At 40.3% G+C, this 23,242-nt stretch overlaps 1 protein-coding gene across 2 annotated transcripts in view; it reads left to right on the top strand.

Moving 5' to 3' along the window:
• Positions 1-9,115, top strand: part of TSHZ1 (teashirt zinc finger homeobox 1) — a 56,707-nt gene extending 47,592 nt beyond the window's left edge. Inside the window, exons 2-3 of one of the 2 annotated variants that reach the window (XM_050709033.1) lie at positions 5,154-7,888; positions 8,943-9,115. In XM_050709033.1, the coding sequence (XP_050564990.1) occupies positions 5,154-7,888; positions 8,943-9,047 (2,840 nt within the window). In that variant the 3' untranslated portion in view covers positions 9,048-9,115. Of the gene's footprint in view, positions 1-5,153 lie in introns of both variants that reach the window. The other variant, XM_050709031.1, reaches the window with a different exon arrangement.
• The last annotated feature ends 14,127 nt before the right edge of the window (positions 9,116-23,242 follow it).

Raw genomic sequence — 23,242 nt, 5'->3', positions numbered from 1 at the left:
CAGACCCATTGCATCAGAATTAGAGGGTAGGCAGTTCTAGTATTTTGCCCCCTATTTTGCTGCAATTATAAACGAAAGACGCAAACCGCTGTAGTAGGGTTATTTGGATGTCTGATAGTCTGTGCTACTCCTCAGCCATTGTCATAACTAAGCCATATTTTTCCACCATAGTGACATTGTAATACACACATACACACACACAGATTTGTAGCATCTGTGCCGTAATTTTTTATGAACATTTGTATATACTAATATAGAAAATTCTCAAATCTTCCAGCAGGCGTGTTAACCTCTCACAATGTGAGATTTTGGATTCTTTTGTAAAACTCTCATAACTGTGTATTCTGGAAACATATCTGGAAATGTTTCTGTTTTTTTTCCTTTTTTTCTTTTTTTCTTTCCTCCCCTCTCATTTTTCTGTGATGAGGGAGATGTGTCGTTTCTATCTTTACATTTTAGCCCATTTCTCAAAATGTGTTCTTGTGTTTAGTGGAAGTCACGCTCAGCCTGGGGTGCAGTTTGTGCAAGGTGACAATGTGGGCTGCAAAAACTTCTGCAGCTGCTGTCTCCTGTTGGCTGGGTATATACTGGGAGCTGCGGAAATACATCTGTTGCAGAAAGAAGAATGGTGAACATTCACACCGTGCCACTATTGTTTAGTTCCAGGGTAGGCCCTGGTTTAGCAAAGAATTTTAGGCTGAAACCTGCCCCTGTTTGTTGAAACCGTGAAATATATATTGCTGTGAAACTGATCTCAGTATTCAATTGCTTTACTGAATCGTAACCTTCGATACTTAGGTGCTTCTTCTGAATAAAATTATTTGTTTGGATTATTTAAAATCGGGCCTTGAAGAGTTTGCTGCATTTAATTTTGTAGTCTGTTTAAAACAAATGCAATCATTACTTTTCGCCCTTCTCAAAATAATGCATTCAGTCCTGAATCCCTTTTTGAACGGAAAAGAATACCTCTGTGGAGACAGATTCCTTCAAAAGCACCAGTCCGAGGTTATGGAAAGATTTTACGTGAGAATATTTATGCTTTTAACCACATCCTTACACTTCGGATCTGTGTCTGCTTTTTCAAACAATGGCTGTATATTTATTGTGCAAATATTCTCACTGAAGCAAACACAATGTGCAGTGCTACTCACATGTACAATATATAGCAACTCATGTCCACTTAGATCAGAATGCACAGCTTTTAACACTGTTCAAAGATGACAGTATATCTATGGGGAAACACTGACATCCAGAAGGCACATTTCGTAGGAAAAGAAATATTAGCAAGGTTTATTAAGAAGAAAAGAAATACTGTTCCCCCTAATTTTTAGTTGTCTGAAATTTGAAGCTTTTCCTTCTTTTTCCAGTATGCATTTGCCTGAGTCTGTGAATGCAGAAATGAGAAGGAAAAGAAAAGCTGACATTATGTTCTGTAATTTTTTCTGCTTTGGATATAGTATTTGTTGAGGGGGATCACTGTTAGTATCTGCTGTTGGTATTTCTGTGTGGTTTCAGGACACGTGTGAACCAGCAGAGTCTCTGTAGTTGGAGGAATATCTGAAGAAGATTGCTTAGAGTTTCTCGGTCACCGGAAGACACACTGTCTGAAGTCTGTCTGTCTGTCTGTTGATCTACATATTATAGTTTAGAGGGAGAACCTGAACATCCCACTCTTCCATTTGATGTAAAGCAATATTTGTCGTCTCCTCAAGTAGTTATGACAGGAATGTATTTAAGGCTTAAAATTCTGAAGCTTATTTATTTGTAAAATTTCTGTGAGAATTTTAGAAGAACATACATGTTTTTACAAATTAACATTCTTGATTTTGCATGCTTCTGAATTATCTCTAACAGAAACCTTTTCAGTTAGAGAATTGCACTGACCTTGCAAAATACCATATGTTGAGTGTACTGCTATTCATCTTATAAACATTAAGTCATGAATGAATAGGTATTGTGTGTATCCTGTGGTAACTAAAGGAGTTAAATAAAATCTTTTTGATTGCAGTGATACAAATTAAACATTTCAGATAAATTAGTCTCTTTTTGGTTAAGAAGCATTATTGCTTTGTGTTATTTCGGACATGTGGGTGTGTACATCATGTAAAGTCATTTTTCTTTCAGAATCTGGCTTAAATTCTGAAATCGCAGAAAATCAGTCCTAGCCAATTGTATGTTCTTAACTCTTATGTAGCAGCATATATTGGTAGGGGAGAGAACTCAAATCATGTAATAGTCTCAGCAGAATCTAGGACTAGGAAAGTAAGTGAAAGATGGATATTTCACCCTAACACTCTGTTTCTTTGCTTTGACAGTTTAACACTGACCTTTCATGTAGTTTTAACGTTTCTTGTGTGGTTTAACTCCTTTTATTTTTATGGTAAAGAAACCTTTTCACCAAGTGCAAAAGTATGAGAATAGAGAAAACACACCATCATAAATAAATAAAGGAAAATAAAAGATATGCCGGTGGCTTAACTGGGGTTTCTCCTCAAGCAGATATTTAGATGGTTATGTGTAGCAATTATAAAAATACATATTTATGCAATTTAGAATTAAGTAAAGAGATGCTAGCAGATAATTCACATGGATTTGTATAAAATACTGTATCAACTATAGCAACGTTCAGCATCTTACAACAGCATCTTACATGTGTTTATTAAAAATATCAGGATATGAAAATTAGAGAAAATTGGCATAGTTCCATTGAGGTTAGTAAGAAGATAGCTCTTCATAAAAGCTAGGAATATGGGCCCCATCAGCTTGCAGTTTCTAATTGGTGACTGTCTGCGGATCATTACTAAGATTTTTATTTTTTTTAAAGAAAAATGCCAGATGGTAACTGTCCATTTTTATGCATTGGGGCCTTTTAGAATTTTTAAATTTTATTTTGAAGTCATTTCAGAATCAGAAACCACATTCTATAACTGTTATTTACCTTACTGAAACTTAAAAATGTCTTTTCTTTCGCTGTTAGAAATGGCTGAAAACAGGTGCGTTTAATGGGAGAGCTAAGAGGTCTTATGCTGTAGCTGTGGGAGTGGATTCTACTTGCATACCTAGAATTTAGAGCTGCAGAGGTAGTGTAGTGCCCAAATACATGCAAAGCGTTTGAACAGCAACATTATTGCAACACTGTGAATCTGACTGATTTCTTAGTTCTTTTACTATTCCTGTATTTTATTACTTATTTTATGCACTAAGTGCATTTAAAAAAAAAACTGTTTTTGGTTTTCTCTTGCTTTTCTGACGTCTTCCTAGCCTTTGGCTCCAGGGTGATTTCTCTAGTGACTTCTGTTGTGCTTGGTATTCACTAGTTCTCTTAAATATATCAGAAAACACCTGAGGCTGAGGCAATCTGTAAAAAATTTTGCCCTGCTTAACATTTTTTAAACAAAAAAATAAAATTGTTTCCTAAAAAAATTGTTTCTTAAAGGACAAATGAAGGGTGTAGTGGTCATCTTAAGGTTCAACACTACCCCAATACTCCCAATACTTGGTGGGCTACTTTTCTATCTTATCTTAAGAGGTCGTACTGAAGTAGTTAGGGGCAGCATAAACTGCAATTGCAAAGGTGAATACAGAATGCAGTACTGGCCATAATACTGTTACCTTTCTAAAAAACATTTAAAGACGCTTCAAAAACTGTTCATATTATAATGAGAGAAGACTGTTTATCTTTCAGAAAAGAAGTTTCAGAATAAATGAGCAACTGTGTACAAAAAGAAGTTTAACTGGTACTTATGCTCCCCCCCTCCCAACTCATCAAGACATCAGCTTTGTAAACTTGAAAATACATATTTTCTTCATATTGCATAGGAGCAGAAGCACTTTTTTTTTTTCTCCTGGCTTTCTTTCAGTATTATACGATGGCAGGACGTAGCCCACATTTCAGCATCACTTTCTGCACAGTTCACCTAGAAGGAGGCATTTTTTTGCTTCAGTCTCTGAAAACTGTTCACAGTCCATGTTTTTTCTACCTTGACGTGCTTATAAATGATCTGCATTGCATTATCATGGTGATTTTTTTAAGCTTCTGTTACAAAACTGGAGGGAAATGTGTACAAGTATGTTTTCTGCTTTGCAATGAAAGTGTACATTTATCACTTAGGTACATGTAAGCCACTTCTGTGAATTGGGCCCTTGGAGTAAATGTGTTTTGATGTAATGGCCATCTGCTCATGAATATCACATTTGCTAGTTTAAAAAATAGTTTGATACAGATAAACACATAGTTTGGTAAGATTATATAGTTTCACCAGGTGGCAATACAATAGCAAAGTTTGATATTTGCTGTAAGCCAATAATCAAGCTGGGAGGGAGGTTTCAAGGTGGTCTTTCTTTCTTTTTTTTTTTTTTTCTTTTTCTTTTAAAAATTCACCTCTTACATTTACTTTTAGTTGCTGATTGCTGTTTTCAAAATGGTAAATGCAGCACCCACATCAGATCATACCAGGAGTCAAAGTATATCCTGGCCATTTAGGAAAACAGTCATAGTCTTGCTTCCCTTTTCACCTTGTTAGAACTGAAAGCTGTTCAGCTCTCAAATGGACCAAGTACAGCCAGTCACCAGGAGGTTCTGGAACAACTGATCTGACACACTTGCCCAGTGTACCTCCAATAGAATCAGCTGTCAGTGACACAGAAATCACCCTTGAGGCTGTAGCTGAAGCTGGTTTGCCAAAAAAGACAGCCTTGATGAGATGGAGTTGGTCAAGCCAGTGATTCTGAGATCCTAGGTCCGTGGGGTGGAGGTCGGCTGCACCATGTTTTACATACATACTGCAGTAAATACAGCTCGGGGCCAGGCATTTTTTAAGTTGATTAAAACTGGTTTAGTAGGTTCTTTGTTTGATTTTGGTTTCGATATTACGGTATCTACTGTGGTCCTGGCACATACTTTACTGCCAACGTCAAAGTTTATTCTTAGATAGTACTGATATCAAACTGTAAGCAGGACAGAGTATGTGGATTTATAGGCGGAGTGTGTAAGTGATGGTGAGTTTGGTTTCTGGATGTATCTTCAAAATTTGTCTTTATGGTTACTGCTTTTAGTACACAAGACAACAATGATGTAAAATGTGCATGTTCAATAACTTTGTCTTGTTTTTCTTTTTTTTTTCCCCTTTCTTTTTCCTCCTCCTGTATTTTAGCATATGTTCCTGAGGAGGAATTGAAAGCAGCAGAAATAGATGAAGACAGCGTGGAAGATGATGGGCTGTCTCTGGACATCCAGGAGAATGAGTATTTGTGCAATGAAGAAGCGGAGATCAAAGAGGCTCAAAGCTACCAGAACTCCCCAGTCAGCACTGCAACTAATCAGGATGCAGGCTATGGTTCGCCGTTTAGTGAAAACAGCGATCAGCTGGCCCATTTCAAAAGCACTTCCTCTAAAGAAGAGAAAGAGGATCCTCAGTGCACAGACAATGTTTCCTATCCACAGGACAGCTTGGCACAAATAAAAGCTGTGTATGCAAATTTGCTTTCAGAGACTTGCTGGTCCAGTTTAGCTTTGGACTTAAAGAAATCCAATCAAACCACCAGCAACAATGGAATCAGCCAGAATGAAAACACCACCAGTACTGACACCAACGCCAATTCCCAGAGTACTAGCACTACCAGTACCAACACTAATACCAGTACGACTACCAGTAGTACTAGCAACAGTAATAATAACAGTAACAGTGGTGGCTCAGGTTATGACTGGCACCAAGCTGCATTAGCTAAAACTTTGCAGCAGACCTCGTCATATGGACTTCTCCCAGAGCCTAGTCTTTTCAGCACAGTACAGCTTTACCGGCAAAACAATAAACTTTATGGGTCTGTGTTCACCGGTGCTAGTAAGTTCCGATGTAAAGACTGCAGTGCAGCCTATGACACACTGGTGGAGCTAACAGTGCACATGAATGAAACTGGACATTACCGTGATGACAACAGAGACAAAGAAGCTGATAAGACCAAACGGTGGTCAAAGCCAAGGAAACGATCACTTATGGAAATGGAAGGCAAAGAGGATGCTCAAAAAGTGCTGAAGTGCATGTACTGCGGGCATTCGTTTGAGTCCTTGCAAGACCTCAGCGTCCATATGATAAAAACAAAGCATTACCAGAAAGTGCCTCTGAAGGAGCCAGTACCAGCCATCACTAAATTGGTCCCTTCTACCAAAAAAAGAGCACTTCAGGACTTAGCTTCACCTTGTTCACCGGAGCCAACAGGGATCGCTGCAGAAGCTTCACTGGGTGAATCTGCAAAGGATCAGAAAACTGCCAACCCCTATGTGACTCCAAACAACCGCTATGGCTATCAAAATGGTGCTAGCTACACTTGGCAGTTTGAGGCACGCAAAGCCCAAATACTGAAATGCATGGAATGTGGCAGTTCCCATGACACGTTGCAGCAGCTCACTGCTCACATGATGGTCACTGGTCATTTTTTGAAGGTGACCAATTCTGCTTCCAAAAAAGGCAAACAGCTAGTACTGGACCCTGTGGTGGAGGAGAAGATACAGTCTATACCTCTTCCACCCACCACCCACACAAGACTACCAGCCTCCAACATTAAAAAGCAGCCCGATTCCCCAGTGGGCTCCACAAACTCGGAGGAAAAGAAAGACCCAGAGAAGGAAAAAGTGGTGGTCAGTGAAACAGAGAAAAAGATTAAAGAAGAGAATGAGGACTCTACAGAGAAATTTGAGCCAACGACTTTGTATCAGTACCTCAGAGAGGAGGACCTAGATGACAGTCCTAAAGGCGGAATAGACATACTGAAATCCCTCGAGAACACGGTGACGACAGCTATCAGCAAAGCTCAGAACGGAGCACCTTCCTGGGGAGGGTATCCCAGTATTCATGCAGCTTACCAGCTCCCAGGAACAGTCAAACCCCTTCAGCCCGCTGTGCAGAGTGTTCAAATGCAGCCATCTTACGCCAGCAGTGTAAAATCACTGTCTTCAGAACACAACGCACTCATCCATTCCCCAGGCAATCTCACACCCCCGCCTCACAAGAGCAATGTATCTGCTATGGAAGAACTGGTGGAGAAAGTTACAGGTAAAATCAACGTGAAGAAGGAAGAAAAGCCTCTGGAGAAAGAGAAGAGTTCTCCAGTTAAACCCATGTCACCTGCTGCTAAAGAAAACAAAGACTTCCCCAAATTGGAAGACACGAATAACAAACAGCAGCAGAAGAAAAGCTCTGAGACAGAAGTTCAGAAGGTTAAAAAGGATAGTCCAGCAGAAGCACATACTCCAAATGGTACAGAGCCACTAAAAGCAAAGGTTGCAAATGGCTGTAACAATTTAGGAATCATCACAGACCATTCACCTGAGCCATCCTTCATTAATCCACTGAGCGCTTTACAGTCCATTATGAATACTCACTTAGGCAAAATTTCTAAGCCAGTAAGCCCCTCTCTGGACCCTTTGGCCATGCTGTACAAAATTAGCAACAGCATGTTGGACAAACCCATTTACCCAACCACTCCGGTCAAGCAGGCTGATGCTATTGACCGGTATTACTATGAGAATAGTGATCAACCTATTGATTTAACCAAGTCCAAAAACAAACCTCTTGTTTCCAGTGTGGCTGACTCTGCCTCGTCTCCACTAAGGGAGAGCGCCCTGTTGGATATTTCTGATATGGTGAAGAACCTCACAGGGCGTTTGACACCCAAGTCTTCAACTCCATCTACTGTGTCGGAAAAGTCGGATGCTGACGGGAGCAGTTTTGAGGAAGCTCTGGATGAACTGTCGCCAGTACACAAGAGGAAGGGCAGACAGTCCAACTGGAACCCTCAACATCTTCTGATCCTTCAAGCCCAGTTTGCTTCCAGCTTGAGGGAGACCCCAGAAGGCAAATATATTATGTCGGACCTAGGTCCACAAGAGCGGGTACACATCTCTAAGTTTACTGGTCTTTCCATGACCACAATTAGCCACTGGCTGGCCAATGTGAAGTATCAGTTAAGGAGGACAGGTGGAACCAAATTTTTAAAGAATTTGGACACAGGACATCCTGTTTTCTTTTGCAATGATTGTGCCTCTCAGTTCAGGACTGCTTCTACATACATAAGTCACTTAGAGACACACCTAGGGTTTAGTTTGAAGGATCTGTCAAAGTTGCCACTTAATCAGATTCAAGAACAGCAGAATGTTTCAAAAGTCCTCGCAAACAAGACTTTGGGCTCACTTGGAATAGCTGAGGAGGACTTAGGCTCCACATTCCAGTGTAAGCTCTGTAACCGAACTTTTGCAAGCAAGCATGCAGTCAAACTGCACCTTAGTAAAACACATGGCAAGTCCCCAGAGGACCATCTGATCTATGTAACTGAGTTAGAAAAACAATAGCGTCCAGGTAAGCAGCCAGGTATGCAAGTGACCACAGGAACATTGCACTAAACTTCTTCATAGTACTGCACTAGGCCTGACCTGAGCCTCTGAAATCAGTCTTACTTTTGTTGCTGAACTGCCTATCTGGACCTTGGTTTTTCTTACACTTATTTTGTAGTTATATTTATATGCTCTTTGTCTGATCTGTGCATGGTTATTTTTGTTTCTGTTTTTATTTTTTTGTGAGTCAAAGTCTGACCTTTATTTTCAACATCTGTCCTTGATGTTAAGCTATCTTTTGTAGAATATAGTGGGAGACACTATTGAGAGACATTAATTTAGCCGTAAAGAAAGACACAAAGAACAATGATAAAGAGACATCCTAAAATTACAAAGTTGCCATGACAATAAAGGTCACAGAACCTGGTAGTGTCAAGTTTTAACCCTCTGAGAACTGTAATAGCATTTCTGTGCCTTTCCCAGTGACTAAATAAGTAAATAAGGAAAAACAAAACAAAAGGCTTAAAGGCATTTCATTCAAATAAAAGCTGTGTCAGAAACAGAACTTATTTTTTTTAAATGAATGAGCTTTTTTTTTTTTTTTTTTTTAATGCAGAACTGGTTTGTGAAGAAATTGTGCATGCAGTCCTTGGAAGAAGGAGAGCTGTGTAGTACACAAGGGGTTAGGAAGCCACAACTGTATAAGTTAAATAATAATTAAAAAATAAATAAACCAAGTTGCCACTATGCCCAAACCCTCTGGATGCTGAGAATTGCCACTTTTTGGCCAAAAAAAAGAAAAAAAAAAAAGAAAAAAAAAAGAAGGTATGCAAGCTGTTATTTAAAACAAGTGTAAAAATGCTCCTTTCTTTCCTTTTTTTTTTTTTTTTTTTTTTTCCTGTAAAATACTGCAGTTTATAGTTATTTACAAATGTTAAGCTTTGGTACAAGCTGACCTTTCTATAGTGTGCTGCATTGGTAAATGAAAACAAAAAAATGGGGCAAATGTTGGATTCTGTTCCTTGTAAATTGCCAGCATCAGCTTAAAAAATACATGTTACATATCGTACCATTTTAAACTGTTCAACTTTCTTTGTACCTTCTGGCTGTATGCTTTCTCTTTTAACTTTTTATATTGTCATTTTATATTCGATTTCTGTGTATATAATGTAAAACCACACTTTTTGAATAAAATTTAGTTCCTGCAGCTTGATATAAATAGAGAAATTTTACTGGCACCTGCATCTTTCCAGATGCATGTACTTAAAGGAACTATCTGACAAAAAAAATAAATAAATAAAAATAAAGCAAGCAATGCACTATGAATTATACATTTTGATGTTTTATCATTAATATTGTACAGTACATTTTGGTTCACACAATTAAATCCACTGTTTTCTCAAGTGTAAAATAAACCCACATGCAGTTCTTGATTTACATACATTGTCATGTCGTCATTATATTGCCTTTGAGGTGTTATTCCAGCAATAAGAGGTATCGTTTATATAATCAACCAGCAAAAATCTATTCGAAATCATCTCTCATGATATGTATGCTGACGTGTTTCATTCTAAGCCATAATACTAATAACCTCTTAAAAAGATTTGCCATGGATTCATACTCGGAAAGGTACAGAATCAGCGGGGCTCCATCAAACAGTAACGGGCCCTCTGTTCAGCACTGAAGTATAAGAAGGGGTGCAAAGGCTTTTGCTAAGTTAATTTTCCTGTGCTGTTTGACTGTGCTTGTAGTCATTTTCTGTGTGCATTCAAAGACCGTCTCCTCCCTTCTTCCTCAGGCAAAACACCTTTTTGATTTCAACAGTCACATAGTAAGATGCTGTGGCTTCTGCCCCTCTAGTCTGTTGAATGCTGTGCTACTTGCCTTTCTGGCAGCAGTGAAGACCTCTGAGGCTTTGACACCAGTTTTTACTTACAGTACAAGAAGACAGACCTATGTTTCTCTGTACTTTTTAAATATTACATTTTGAGGTAAGCTGAGTGCTATCATATCAGGTGTTTCCCTTAATCTTTATTTCTGTTCTGTTGAATGCAGATGTCATTTAGAATGTAAAAGAGAGCTGTCAGAGCCTTCAGTACTCTATCTCCTGAGTGCTTTGACAGTTACAGTGTATGAAAGCCTGGGATATGCTATCCATTACACTTTTTGGAGGGGCTATTAAATATGAGGACCTAGAGGGGTTTGCTTTCACATAGTATTAGTGATAATATTGTGTTATGTACACTTCTGTGTACATATCTATATTTCTGCTCCTTCTCCTTAATTCTTCTGAAAGTAATTTAAATATAAGATCTTTGCCTCCAAATACAGCACAGTTCCACATTTAATCTTTATTTTAGTTAGAACCTCAGAAATACCCACACATTTTTTTTCTGTTTTCTGCACAAGCCTAGCGGGTCAAGGTCAGATACATTTACATAGTATTTCTAACTAGTGCAGAAAAGCACCATGATTTTTTTTTTTTTTTGTAATGTCCCTTACTTTCTTCACTGCTAACTACCTATGTCCTTCAGGGGATCTAGCCATTTAGACATTTCAGTTCAATTACTGGATGATTATGTACTTTGGGCCCGAGGGGTGGTGAGGAAGAATAACAGTCAGGCCTATGGCTGTAATACAGAGCCTTTAAATAATAACCCTTTGAAGTTTTGTTTACTTTACCACAGGCCTGCAAACATATGATTATAGAATATGCTGTATTACATTGCAGTAGTGGGTGAAAAGGTTGAAAGGGAGAAATAATAGCTCTAAAGTGGGTTTGAATCTAATGTAAATCCATTAAAACTCATTTTGAAACGCGGCATGTAAAGTGAGTTCTCAACACCAGGTGACTCCCTCGAGAGGTGTTTATGACATTGCTAAATCCGTTCAGTTCTGATAGCTTCAGAATTGGACAATCACTCATCATCTGTGCCAGTGTCTGAAGAAAGTCCATTTAGAATAAACCAGCAGTTTTACTTAGAGACTATGCTGATGTAACGCTTTCTAAGACTGAAATATGAAGTAGATGAAAATTTTGAGGGCCCTAGTGTTTTACTTGCTTAACGAAATGAAGCACAAAGACAGTATGATCTCATTCTTTGGATTTTTAATGCTTTTGAGTACTGCATTTCAGAAAACAAAATCTTATTAAAAAAATGCACACAGATAAATCTGAGTTAGTTATTCTTTACATCAAAATTGACTTGTACTTTTATTTCTTCTTTGTTTCAAAAAGATTTCAACAAAGGTAAGTTTGTGCTATTCTATTAGTAGGTACTAAAGCTACTACATGGAAGAGACCACACAACCGTTCAGGATTGCTCTTGAAGAAAAGAGATGTAGGAGCATTGAAAGCCATAGCATTCTCTGTAAACCTGTATACCTGTTTTGTGATTTATTCAAAATCCACTGTATCTGTTTCTTTTCAAAGATGTATGCAGCTGCATTTTTTTCAGCAATATATTGCTGGTGCTTACGTTTGCTTCTATCTGTTCTTAGAGGGGAAGATCTTGGTCTGTCTGTTTCACAGGTCTGACTTTTGCTTCTGTGCACTTTTTGTTTTGTATTGCTGTTTTGACACTGATACATACCGTTGCAAATTTGAGAGATCTGTGTACTGATGACATTAGTCCTGAATGAAATGAAGTTTTTTTGTTTGTTTGTTTGTTTGTTGTTTTTTTCCTTTTTAATAGCATTTGGTTGGATATTCACTAATGTCTTCTGCAACATAACTTTGTTACACCTTTCTCTGGGTAGTTACGCTGGTAATAATGACACCAGACATAATCTGTCCTTATCATAGAGGCCACTAAAATGCAATTGCAATTAAGTATAAAGGCATAAAAATATGCACATTATCTTGCATTAGAGTAATCAGCGCATAGTGCATCAGCTTTTGCCTATGATTTATAAAGCCATCTCAGAATTTGAGTGTGTTATTATTCTTTATATGGCAGGGGTCCTGGTTAGAAGACCTCTAAGGAGAGGCCAGTTTCCATGTGGAGTGTTCTCGCAGCTCTGTAGGTGTTGGTCTCCTGGCTGATTCAGTATCGAGTTACTCTCCCAGCATGAAAGTAACAGGAAATGGGATTTTACCATCTGTTCACTGAAATTTTAAACGGGGTCCTTTTCTGTCCATGTATGAGAATAGAAGGCTAACCCCAATTTACTAGCCAAATACTAATTTAGATAATGTGATTCTTCCAAATTTTTATTTTCCCTACTGTTCTCATTGAATTTCTTTTCGTCACGTTTCATGTGGCTTTGTATAGTTTCTCTTCATCACTGTGTGTAGTCATCTTCATCCTAGAGGTAGGTATAGTGGCCACATTTAGGGATGAAAGATGTTCTTTTACTTAAAGGTGATATTGTAGCTAAGGGAATAAAACAGTACTCAAAACTGTGTGTTTTGAAAAAGGAGAATATTTTACCAGTCTATTTAGATGATACAGGTTACCTAAGGTTAGGTTCTTTTATGAAATGTACTTTATCCAGCATCTTCATTAGCTGTAATTTTTTCACTAGTGTATAGCAACACTGTTTTTAGAATAGTTTAACACCAAGAGATCAGAACTGCAGACACTGATACATGGCTAATGGAGTTACTCATTTTCAGACAACCAGTGTTGGAATAGATGATGATTATAAAAGCCTTCCCACTGAGAACGAGGAGCTCCAGTTACTCTACTGTGAAGATCACTTTTTTTTGCATTCCTCTCTTCAGTCCTGTCTAGTGACCTCCTGAATCAAGGGTCAGCATGGTCAAAATAAGTCTAGCGAGTTTTTATCCTAATTACTGTAGTTGTTGCTTTTTTTTTTTTTTCCCTTCCTTGTGAAAAATATGAAGCTTAACTTTGATTAGCTATGGTCTGTATTTTTTTTTAATGTTTCTTACTTCTGGTTAAACTTCTTAATGTAAAAAATTTTGGAGAGGATTAACTGTTAAAGTTATTCTTCTTAGAAAAGCATTTTCCCAACTAAATTGTTCAAGGCATAATGGGTTGACAATCAGTACAACATAGTTCTAAAGAAATTTAATATAGCGACAGCATATTTCTTTAATATAGTGACTGTACGTCTGTCCAGAGTTGTGGTGTCACCGTTGGCTGAAGAAGGAGGTAAAAGCCTGACAGGTTCCGGACCAGTTTTGTAGATGCAGGACACCTGCAGCTAAATGCCACACGGTCACTCTGGTAAGGAGGGTTGAAGTCTGGTTGCCTGCAGCCCATCTGTAGAAGGAGCCCAGAGCTGATTCATTTGCTCAAAACAGCCTACATGATGAAACCTTAAAGGCTGATGGGACCTATTAAGCAAATATAAGCCAATCTTCAAGGTCATGCAGGTGGAAATCATCTGTCGTGGAATGTATGGCAACTTGATTTTGGCCTTCTGCTTAGTGTGTACAGACTGAAGTTTGTATTTGAGCTTGTCTGAGAAGCACAAAGGTGGGGTTGTACTCGCAGTTCAAAACCAAAAGATGACATGTATAAGGCTGGAATCCAGAAAGCAGCATGCTAAAAATCATGTGGTAAGGAATAGTGCCCAAAGCTCTTGACCAGCAGGTAGAGGTCAAGTGACTAGAGCATGCTCTCAGGTGCGGTTTCTAACTCCCCAGAGAGTTTATAATAAACACAAAACAAGCAGTTAAGTTCAGTCCAACATAATCTGGGATGGAAGATCCAATAGCTAAGTGCAAGCAGTTTCTTTCAGGTAAGTTCACTAGTGGAGTAGTGGGTGTTAAATCAGCTGGCAAAACACGTTAACCTGCCAGTTGGCACTTCAGTTTAATTTTATCATACTATACATGGCCATGCTCACAATCCCTTCACCCCTCGCCACTCCTTTCAAGAGGAGCTTGGATGCCCAAGACTGCGTAGTGCTGAGGTCAAATATTGCTGCAGCTGAATTACTTGAAATCATGAGTGTTGGTATTTTTGAATGGCAGGATACATTACTATGTCTTGGAAATAGACATAATCCTCAGATCCAGACAGACAGATTGGGTCACGCACCGTTTGCCATCATTCTGCAGCCAGTGGAGACCATTGCTGTAAAATCCTGAAGACTGTCCCTGGAAGTGAAACCTCACTAGTGAAAAATATTTTCCGCTGCTCTCCCTTTCTCCTCGCTGCTCAGTTTTGCACTGTGTATTTGGACATGCAAAGAGAGCACAGTAGTTTAATCTGAGCATTTCTGAATAGCAGTGTTCTGCAAAAACTAACCTTCTTCTTCAGGTCTTGGTTTGCTTTAGTTTATTGCTGCACAGTGCCAACGTGTAACGTCTTATTTGTTGTCATGGAAGCACTGCTACAGGCTCAGTGTCAAGAACATCCTCTTCCCCCCTCTCTCCCACAGCCTCCAACACAGCGAGGAGATCCAGCAGAGCGGCCCTGCAAGTCACCCTCCTTCTGCAAGGAGTTAGAGCTGGACTGGGAGGGAGAGGATCCAGAGAGCTATGAAATCAGTCTTAATAAAGGAGTAAAAAGTTCTATGTTTTCAGATGACCAGCTAAACCAGCTGTGCCCTGCCACACAAGATGTGGCTCTTGAAAACTGTGCCCTTCGGCTTCAGGGTTGTTGGCATCTCCTTGCTTAGTGCTCATAAAGGTGAAAAAGTTGCATAGATCACTTCTGCTCATCCTGTGTTCCAGGGGAAAAACTAGACCAGCTGTAGGTAGGATGTGGGATTCATTGGTGTTTTGTCTCACTGGTATATGTCACTCCCTAGGCATTTTCATTCTGACTTTTTTCCAGTTTAGACTGAATTACTTTGGAAACAATTTAAGCCAAACTGGAAGAAGACACTTTTATTCTGTAATGAGAAGAACTGTCCAGGGCTGCTGTGGCAAGGAAACTGTAAAAGACTCGATGTAAACAAGCTCTAAGCTTACTAATGTGCAAATACTGTCACCAAAAATCACTGCAGCCTCAGACACTGCCCAAAATTGTTATATTATTTCATAGTCCAAGGTCAAACATGCTCAGCATATTTGCAATGGGCACACTGTATTAATAATTATATATAGTCATATCCAAGTGTTCAGCATGATGATAAAATGTGTTTCAAGGGTGCACTGTATAGCACTTCTTTTTTTCCTTTTCTTTTTTTTCTTTTTTTTTTTTTTTCTAGTCATGTGTGTCTTGATGTTTATATGAACTGTATTCTTAGCTGCCTCCAAAGTGCTATGTGATCTTGGAGGTCTCTTCCAACTTTAATGATTCTATGATTTAGCATTAACTGTCTCTAGTGTTTCTCATCACTACTTTTCTGTGGTGGAATAAAGCAAAAAATTAGATAGCTTTGCTCTAGAAAAGGCAGCAGGTCTACACTTAACATCGCATGGGGATTGTCCACCTGGGTTTTGTGGGCTGGTGAGTGCCACATTTCATATATTTAAGTGTGCTTTGACAACTGGGAATCTGGAGAAGTGCAAATAAGAAATAGGACTGAGGGATGATGGAGAACAGAGTCTAATGATCAGCAGTCATCAAAAGGGGAAAAGCAGCACACACACACACAAAGAACCGGAGATTCACTGTGAGAATAAGGAAAAGATGGGACAAATAAGTGACAGTAGAATAATTGCTATTAGCAAGAGCAGGCAACAAAGATTTTGAAAGCTAATACTGAGAGGGGTGAAAATGGAAAGGCTGGGAGCCTTTGCCTATTAGGAAACAAAAGATGACCTGGCTAGGTGAAGCTGAAAGGGGCTCCGTGCTGGGAGACATGAGCACATGAGTAATGTTTGGGAACTTCTCTAACCTCTTGCAAAAATTGTGGAATGAGCCTGAATTTGTCTCAGGAAGGAAAAAAGGTTTTGCACTGGACAGCTGAAGTGTTCAATGTGAAGGCTTTACACAATTGCCTGTTAAAAGCTGGAGGGTTGGGGTGAGGAAAGATGAGAAGGGAAGCCTGAGCAGAGTTTGAATGATGTGTGATGATGAGTGCTCTTTACCTGGCTTTGCATAAGACAGGGAGAGGAAGAGGAAAGCTTTGGGGGGGGGGGGGGGCGGCGGGGAATGTAATGATTGTTCTGTTGTCATTGTGTTGTTTCCACTCTCTCTCCCCCTCTCCCCCCAAAACTCTTCCAAAGAGAAATAACTACATCAAATTTGCATTGCAATAGCAATCATGGTCCAGGGCCCTAAGCATGCTGATTGCTGTAAAAACACATAGTAACAGAAGTTACCTTCTAAATTAAGACAAGACATAACAAGAGGGTGTAAAAGCAATCAGAAACAGGGGAGAAGGTACTGCAGTTTCACAAGCTATCCATGTACACAACTCGAGTGCCTGCAAGCCTTTTAATTTTTAAAGATGCTTTAATAGATGTGTCGCAGTGCCTACTGGCCATCCACCTAGCTACTCTCGGCTGGCAACTTCTCTGTTGATATCTGGGCATCATTTTAAGTGAGCACTTAAGGTTGAGTATCAAGGGAAGGTATTTATAGTTTCAGCAGAGTGGGTTGATAGCTACTCCAGCCCCAGATGGGAATTGGGTTACATGACAGATCAGGCTGCCTTCCAATTTTATCCAATACTAGTGATAAGGGGAGGGGGGGAGGGAGGACAGCTGCAACCGTATAGTCCTTCTAGGGTTAAAGATCCTAATGCTTTAAAGAGAATGTCTAAAAGAAAATTTCTTTCTGAAATAATTTATGGAAATGCCGTGCTCTCTTTGAAGGTTCCATGTCACTGCATGGCACTACGCAATGTTCTCTTTCTTCACCTGTCAGGCAAGGACCACCTCGAAGAGTCTCACTGCTGATTACTAGTTAATTGTCATTAATAAGTGACAACTGACATTATGGGGGCTTAATGCAGAGAGAACAGAAAAGAGCCACAGATATTCTAATGAGCTGACTCCTACGTGCCCTCTATTGTTGTCGAAAATGAGGAGCTGTCGTCATTGTTCAGGAGATGGGCTTCAATTGCTCTGGAAAAATATTCTCTTTTAATTTCTTTATGCATAGATAATTCCTGGTGCACTCTCTCTCCGTCTGTCTCTCTTGCTCTTTCTTTCTCTCTCGTACACACACATACAGACACACATACACCTTTCTGTGAAAACTTCCACTGAAGATATGCTGTATATATTAAGACACAGTAAAGCTTTTTACATACTTTGATTTAGATACGCGCATGTGCAAACGTGTATGAGCATACGCACAAACTACCTATACGCAAATCGCCGAGACGTGTAATTTATTTTAAGACTTGGGGAAGGGGTGGGCACAGAAAACTTACACTAAGAAAAGGGACCAAAAGTAGATGGTCAAGACTATATGAGCTGATGTATGAAGTTAGTATCACGGAAGTCCTGTTCTGACCCTGGTGTGCATAATTTTGAAATGATGGCAATGAGTGCACAAAGGTTTCAGATACAGGTACCTAAAATTAGGTCCTTGCTCTTAGTTTAAATAGCAACTTAATAATTTCAAGATTTTCAAAGCTGTCAAACAGTCAGGAGCTCCCTGGGAGGCGGTGGTGGCTGCGGATGCTCAACGCTGCCTGCTGAAAGTCAAATCCACTCTTTGCACACTTTCTGAAAATCTCAGCCAGCAGAGGGCCAGAAATTTGGGGGAGATGATTTAATTAGGCATCAAGCTCTTGGCTGCATTTCCTCAGAGTTTTTTAGTAAACTAGGAATTCAGCTGACACCGGGCAACTATGACTGATCCAGGATAAACTGACTTCTATACAATGCCAGATGAAATGTATATGTACATAAAAGAGGCTCTTACTTTGCAGATTGGGAATAAGCAGGGTTGCTGAGGGCGCTGCTGTCAGCGGCTGCTGAGAACCTCTCCAAAACTCAGGAAATCACCTGTGATCCTTGAGGTAAAAATTTGGGTGAAACAAACTGAAGCCAGCAGTGTTGTTATGATGATGCCGGTTTCTCCTACCAAATTTGAAGCAACACAATCACCTGTATCAAAGCTCTAAGTACGGCTGGTACTTGAGGTCTGAATTGTAGAAGGGGATTTTTCTATTTTTACCAATAAAAATCCAAGAGTTTCCATTCTGAAAAAATAAATTGCATGTCTGTATTGCTCTCTAACATTTAAGGCTGTGCGGGTTTGCCCGAGAAGTGGCTTATCTAGTGTCTTTCGACTATTCGTACAAAGGGGAGAGCCCATCATTTTAAAGGGAATTTCATTTCCGTCGCATAGCTCAAGTTTAAAACTCAAGACTCGCAGGAAAGAAAATGAAAATGAGATGCCTCTGTCATATTGTGCTCGGAGCGAAGACATTCATTAGCATTCTCTGTCTTACTGCCTGCCAAGGCCCAAACAAAAGATACTGTCTGGAACAATGGCCTGAAATGAGGAACACAACCGAGGCAGCAGTGCAGGAAGCCTGCCATTTGCCATGGTTTGGGGACCTGGAGCCAACATATGTGGAGCCTGAGCACATATGTGGGAAACTCCTCACATGATAGGTCATCTTTTTCTTTACTCTGGGCTTCCCACCGAAGTCAATGGATGCTGTATCTTACATTGCTGTAGTGCGGTTTGATGGGTCCTAATTCCTAGCTCTCTATCTGACTTTGGACATGACCTCTCTGTGACTGAATCTACTCATCTTTTAAAGAGATGAGATAATGCCTGTACGGCCGAGAAGGCTCATGCCGTAATCTGTGGTGGAGGAGTTTGTAATGCTGTGTAGAAAGCATTTCTTGACATTGCCAGTGTCTTTTCAGTTATGCACTGTCTTTAAAATTTCCTTTTAGAGAAGGCAGCTGAAAAGATCACAGCCCAAGCCATTTCAGCTCCTGAGGCAAGAGGTCAGCTTGGTGCTCTTTGTGGTACTCCTCTACCTTCTTACCCTCTGGGTTAGGGAGCTCCCACTGCCCACCGCTAAGCTCAGTCTAGGGTCACAGCTGCCAGGGCAGCTTCATATCCAGATCTATCACAACAGTTGTTACTGTCCTCATAATTCTTCCCTTCTTGCTTCATTTTTAGCTGTAGCAAAACAGTTCTGGCAGCTTCTGGAATGTCTCTGCTCCCTGGACCTCAGCAAATCCGATGTTAGATATCAGTGATGTCAGCTGAAGTTAGTATGTTGACTGGAATGGGTGAAAGTTGGGTTCTAGGTAGACTGGGTGTTTTATTACTTTAAATAACATTGATCTTATTAATGGTACTTGAATGTAGGAAAAATTGATGGAATTGTTCCTGAGTGAAGTCGTTCCCTTCCTTTTTGAGTTTTGCGGCGCAGACTTGAACAATTGCTCTCCTGCCCTGTGTACTTCTTCCTTCTCAAATGAGAGTCATTAGCCTTATTTTCAGTGCATATGTGTACTAGAGAATGTCACTCAAGATCTTTTAGACATTTTAGCAAATGCTTTCAAATGACTGGGACTCTGGCTTTGGTATTCTTCTTTAAATAATTTACAATCATTAAAATGACATCAGACTATCTCCAGTTCTGGCATTCTTTCCAGTCACTGTCTCTCAGATGTCTATGTGGGATGAAGGTAAAGCCGAGTCTGTAATGATGGATGTCCCTTACAGAAAGTGGTTTAGAATAACCCAGGACACACAACAAAGCCAGAACTGGAGATAGTCTTATCTCACTTTTAGAGCTGTATATTATTTAAGGGAGCGCTCCAGCTCCAGGAAACTGAGGTTACAGCAAATATTAAGCTTCCTGTATAGCTATTTTTCTTGTGTCAGGTGGTGTGGCAGAGTTAATTCATAGGCATTCAGGGGCTGTGGAAATAATCAGCAAATGAAGAAAATACTTCATTTTCCTTTGCTATTTCTCATGTCAGATTTCTACAGAACCAAGGCATGAGGTTTAGGGCCTTTTGCATTGAATTCAGATCTGTAAAGATTCCACTGATGGCTAGAAAATGTTCTGCCAAACTAATAGATGCATTGTCAATAGAGATTATTATGACTTCACAAAATGCTCCAAGTAACAACATATCATTTATCTAATCAAATTCAAGGTGTTCCAGTCCAATGATTGTTAATAAATAACTATCTCAAGTAACAACATGAGGAAGTTGCAATGCATGAAGTGCATGGTGCTCGCTCATGCAGTCTGTCTTGCTCTAGCTGCCATCAGAAGCTTCAACATGCTCCCTTCTGTCCCCACACATCCTTGCTTGGTATAGGGAATATGCGTGAAAACAAGCTGGCATAACGAATACAGATACACGGTGCTTAAGAGGAAACTTCTGGATTATCCTGGGGGGCTGCATGGCTGATGCAAGTGATAGCAGCAGGGGAAAGCTGAGTGCCTCCCAAATGCCCTCCGTGGCCAGCACCGGGAGAGAAGATGGCAGGGCAGCAGCTCCTTTATCCTTTCCATATCTCTTTGTTGCCTATCCCGACAGCTCTATGGACAAAAAGCCACGTCTTTCCCTCCCTCTTTTCCTGAGTCTTCAGGGAAGCCTCCAAAGGTGCCCGCAACCCTTGGCACCTGCCATCTTTCCCTAGGGATGCCTCCAGTGTTCTTCAGTCACCGCAGAGCACGGGGACATCCCCGGTCTGCGAAGGAAGCACAAAATCCTGCCTCCTTTGCTAACCAACGTGAGAGGTTAGTAGGAGGAAGAAGAAGAAAAAGGGGGGGTTGATTGTTCCTATCGCAGAGTTAATTTCTTGAATTTGGAGGTGGAAAATGTGTGGCTTTTGTTCCTGTAACAACTTTTGCCTTTGGTTTCTTCTTAATGTTAGGCTGACGGTAAGTAGGTAAAAATCATATTCATTTGTGAAAAAGCATTTTTACATACTGTATATAACAATATGAGGAGATGGGGGTAGAATTTCAAAGTGGTACTTTTCTTTGGTTCCTTTCCTTTCAATAGCTGTTGTTTTGATTACTCTGTGCCTTAGGCTATCATTAGAATCTTTTTGTGTGTGGAAGTATTAAGTCCATAAATATGAAAATAAGCCTGTAATTGACCCATGGACTGAATTTATTTCCATTAGATTCTTCTGCTAGTATAAAAAGCACAAACTGGAAGAGTGATATTTATGTGTGTATGAAGCTCCCCAGCTCTGATGGTATATCATATATTTGATAACAAGGTTATGCTCTTAAAGGGACTACTCAGCAAGACAGGGTGGGGAAAACAGGTGTCTTATTTTAGTTTTGAAAGCAAAACCGGGTACAGCCATAAAACACAGGCACAGCACATACCATTATTTTGATTAATCGGACTGCTAGAGAACAGCTTATAATGAAAGCTGATCAGCATGTCCCAATCAGTCTCATTAGGTTCCTCTGCAAACACCTGGAGAAAGGCAGCCAACGGAGGGTACTTTGCAGACAAGAGGAGCCGAGTGATCTACCACTGAAAACACCAGGGTTGCCACACCTGCTTGTGTGCTTTAATGGAGCTTTACAGTACGCGGGGAGGTTTCTCAGTTAAATGGAACATAAAGCTCAGCTGCCTTCTGGGGAGGCGGTGTGCTGTTGCTGTGCCCTATGCATCACACGCAATATTCCAGTTGTTGCCTCTGTTTGTGGCCACAGCTGTAGTTCTGCTGAGCTACTACATAAAGTTTTCCAGGGCTGCTCTTGCTTTTTTTTTTTTTTTTCCTTCTGGATTTTTCCACCTTCCCACTGCATGAAGGGGCCATATGGCACAGCTATTTCATCAGGACCTGCAGGCAATTCCCATGCAGACGGTGCATGGGGAGCAGGGCTGCATGTCGAAGAAAAAAACAAAGGAGGGAGGGGAGAAGGTGGGCGAGATTGCTTCAAAGAACAGAATTTCGGAATATTAAAGGCTTGTGCCATGAGATGTGCAAAAACCCCCAGAGCCCCGCTGTTGTCCACCACAACCTGCCCTCTGTGAGTGATATGAGCTCCTGTCTGGAGAGCTCCTGGTCGCCTGGCCCTCACCGAGGTCAGCACAGCAGGAGGATGGCAGCTTGCAGAGTCCTCAGTGCCTTGGCCCTGCTCAGCCTCCTCTTGCTTCAATTTCGAAGGTCTATGGCATGGTGTGGAAGGCATCTGTGGGTCTCTGTAATTTTCTCCCCACTCTCTCTCTTCTGTTCTTCCGTCATGTGCAGGGACTGACCATTAAAATAGGCCAGAGGGACTCATATGATTATACAAAGTGTAATTGAGATATCAGGGTTTTTGTTTGCCTGACTTAAATCCAAATTTGTATCAGGAGGGTTAAAAGTGGAGGGGTCTTTCAATGGCCTCCCCATTTGTTTCTCCCAGTAGCTGTAGCAACCATTATTAGCACTGCTTTGAATTAATGGCCAATTGTCCTATCATAGTCTAAGAAATATGATGAGCTGTGAAACCAATCCCAAGCTAGACTCTGAGTACCTAGCACATCTAATTAAAATGAAAGAAATAGAATGGTGGCAAATAAAATTGGTATCTGGTCTCTACCCAGCGATGTGAAAAGCAGACAGGGGGTTTGGTCGCAAATCTCTTCCCCTATCAGGCAGGAGGTCTTGGCAGTATGGGTTACAAGGATGACCACACAAAAGCTATCTGGATATCAACTATATCCTCAGCCAAGCATTTTCCTCCATGTGAGACCTTCCTGCTGCTAGGTAGGATCTCATGACTCTGCAGAGATTAAAGGCTGTGTATGGGAAGGTCTCAGATCTGCATGCAGTAAGCCATGCTTTCTCTCCATGGATGTGGTCCATAACATGGTCCATCATCAAAAATGATGTCCAGCCAGTACTGAGAGGGAGGAGTATTTCCTGCATTGGTGATTTTTTTGTACTTTTTGGTGTGTAAGAGCGTGACATTGGCTAGATGTAACCAATACCTCTTTTATGAAAGATCATGCCATATTGTGACCAAATTTAAAAAGCTATGAGAGCCAAGCAGCTTGCCAGAGCACAGAACCTTCTGGTCTTGTTGACATTCATGATTTCATCCCAAATTTTGCAGTATCTGGCACTGTTTTTAAAGTCCCAGTGCCTG

This window comes from Cygnus atratus, chromosome 2 (assembly GCF_013377495.2).
Source record: "Cygnus atratus isolate AKBS03 ecotype Queensland, Australia chromosome 2, CAtr_DNAZoo_HiC_assembly, whole genome shotgun sequence".
Taxonomy (NCBI): domain Eukaryota; kingdom Metazoa; phylum Chordata; class Aves; order Anseriformes; family Anatidae; genus Cygnus; species Cygnus atratus.
This window is presented reverse-complemented; position numbering and strand designations above follow the sequence as displayed.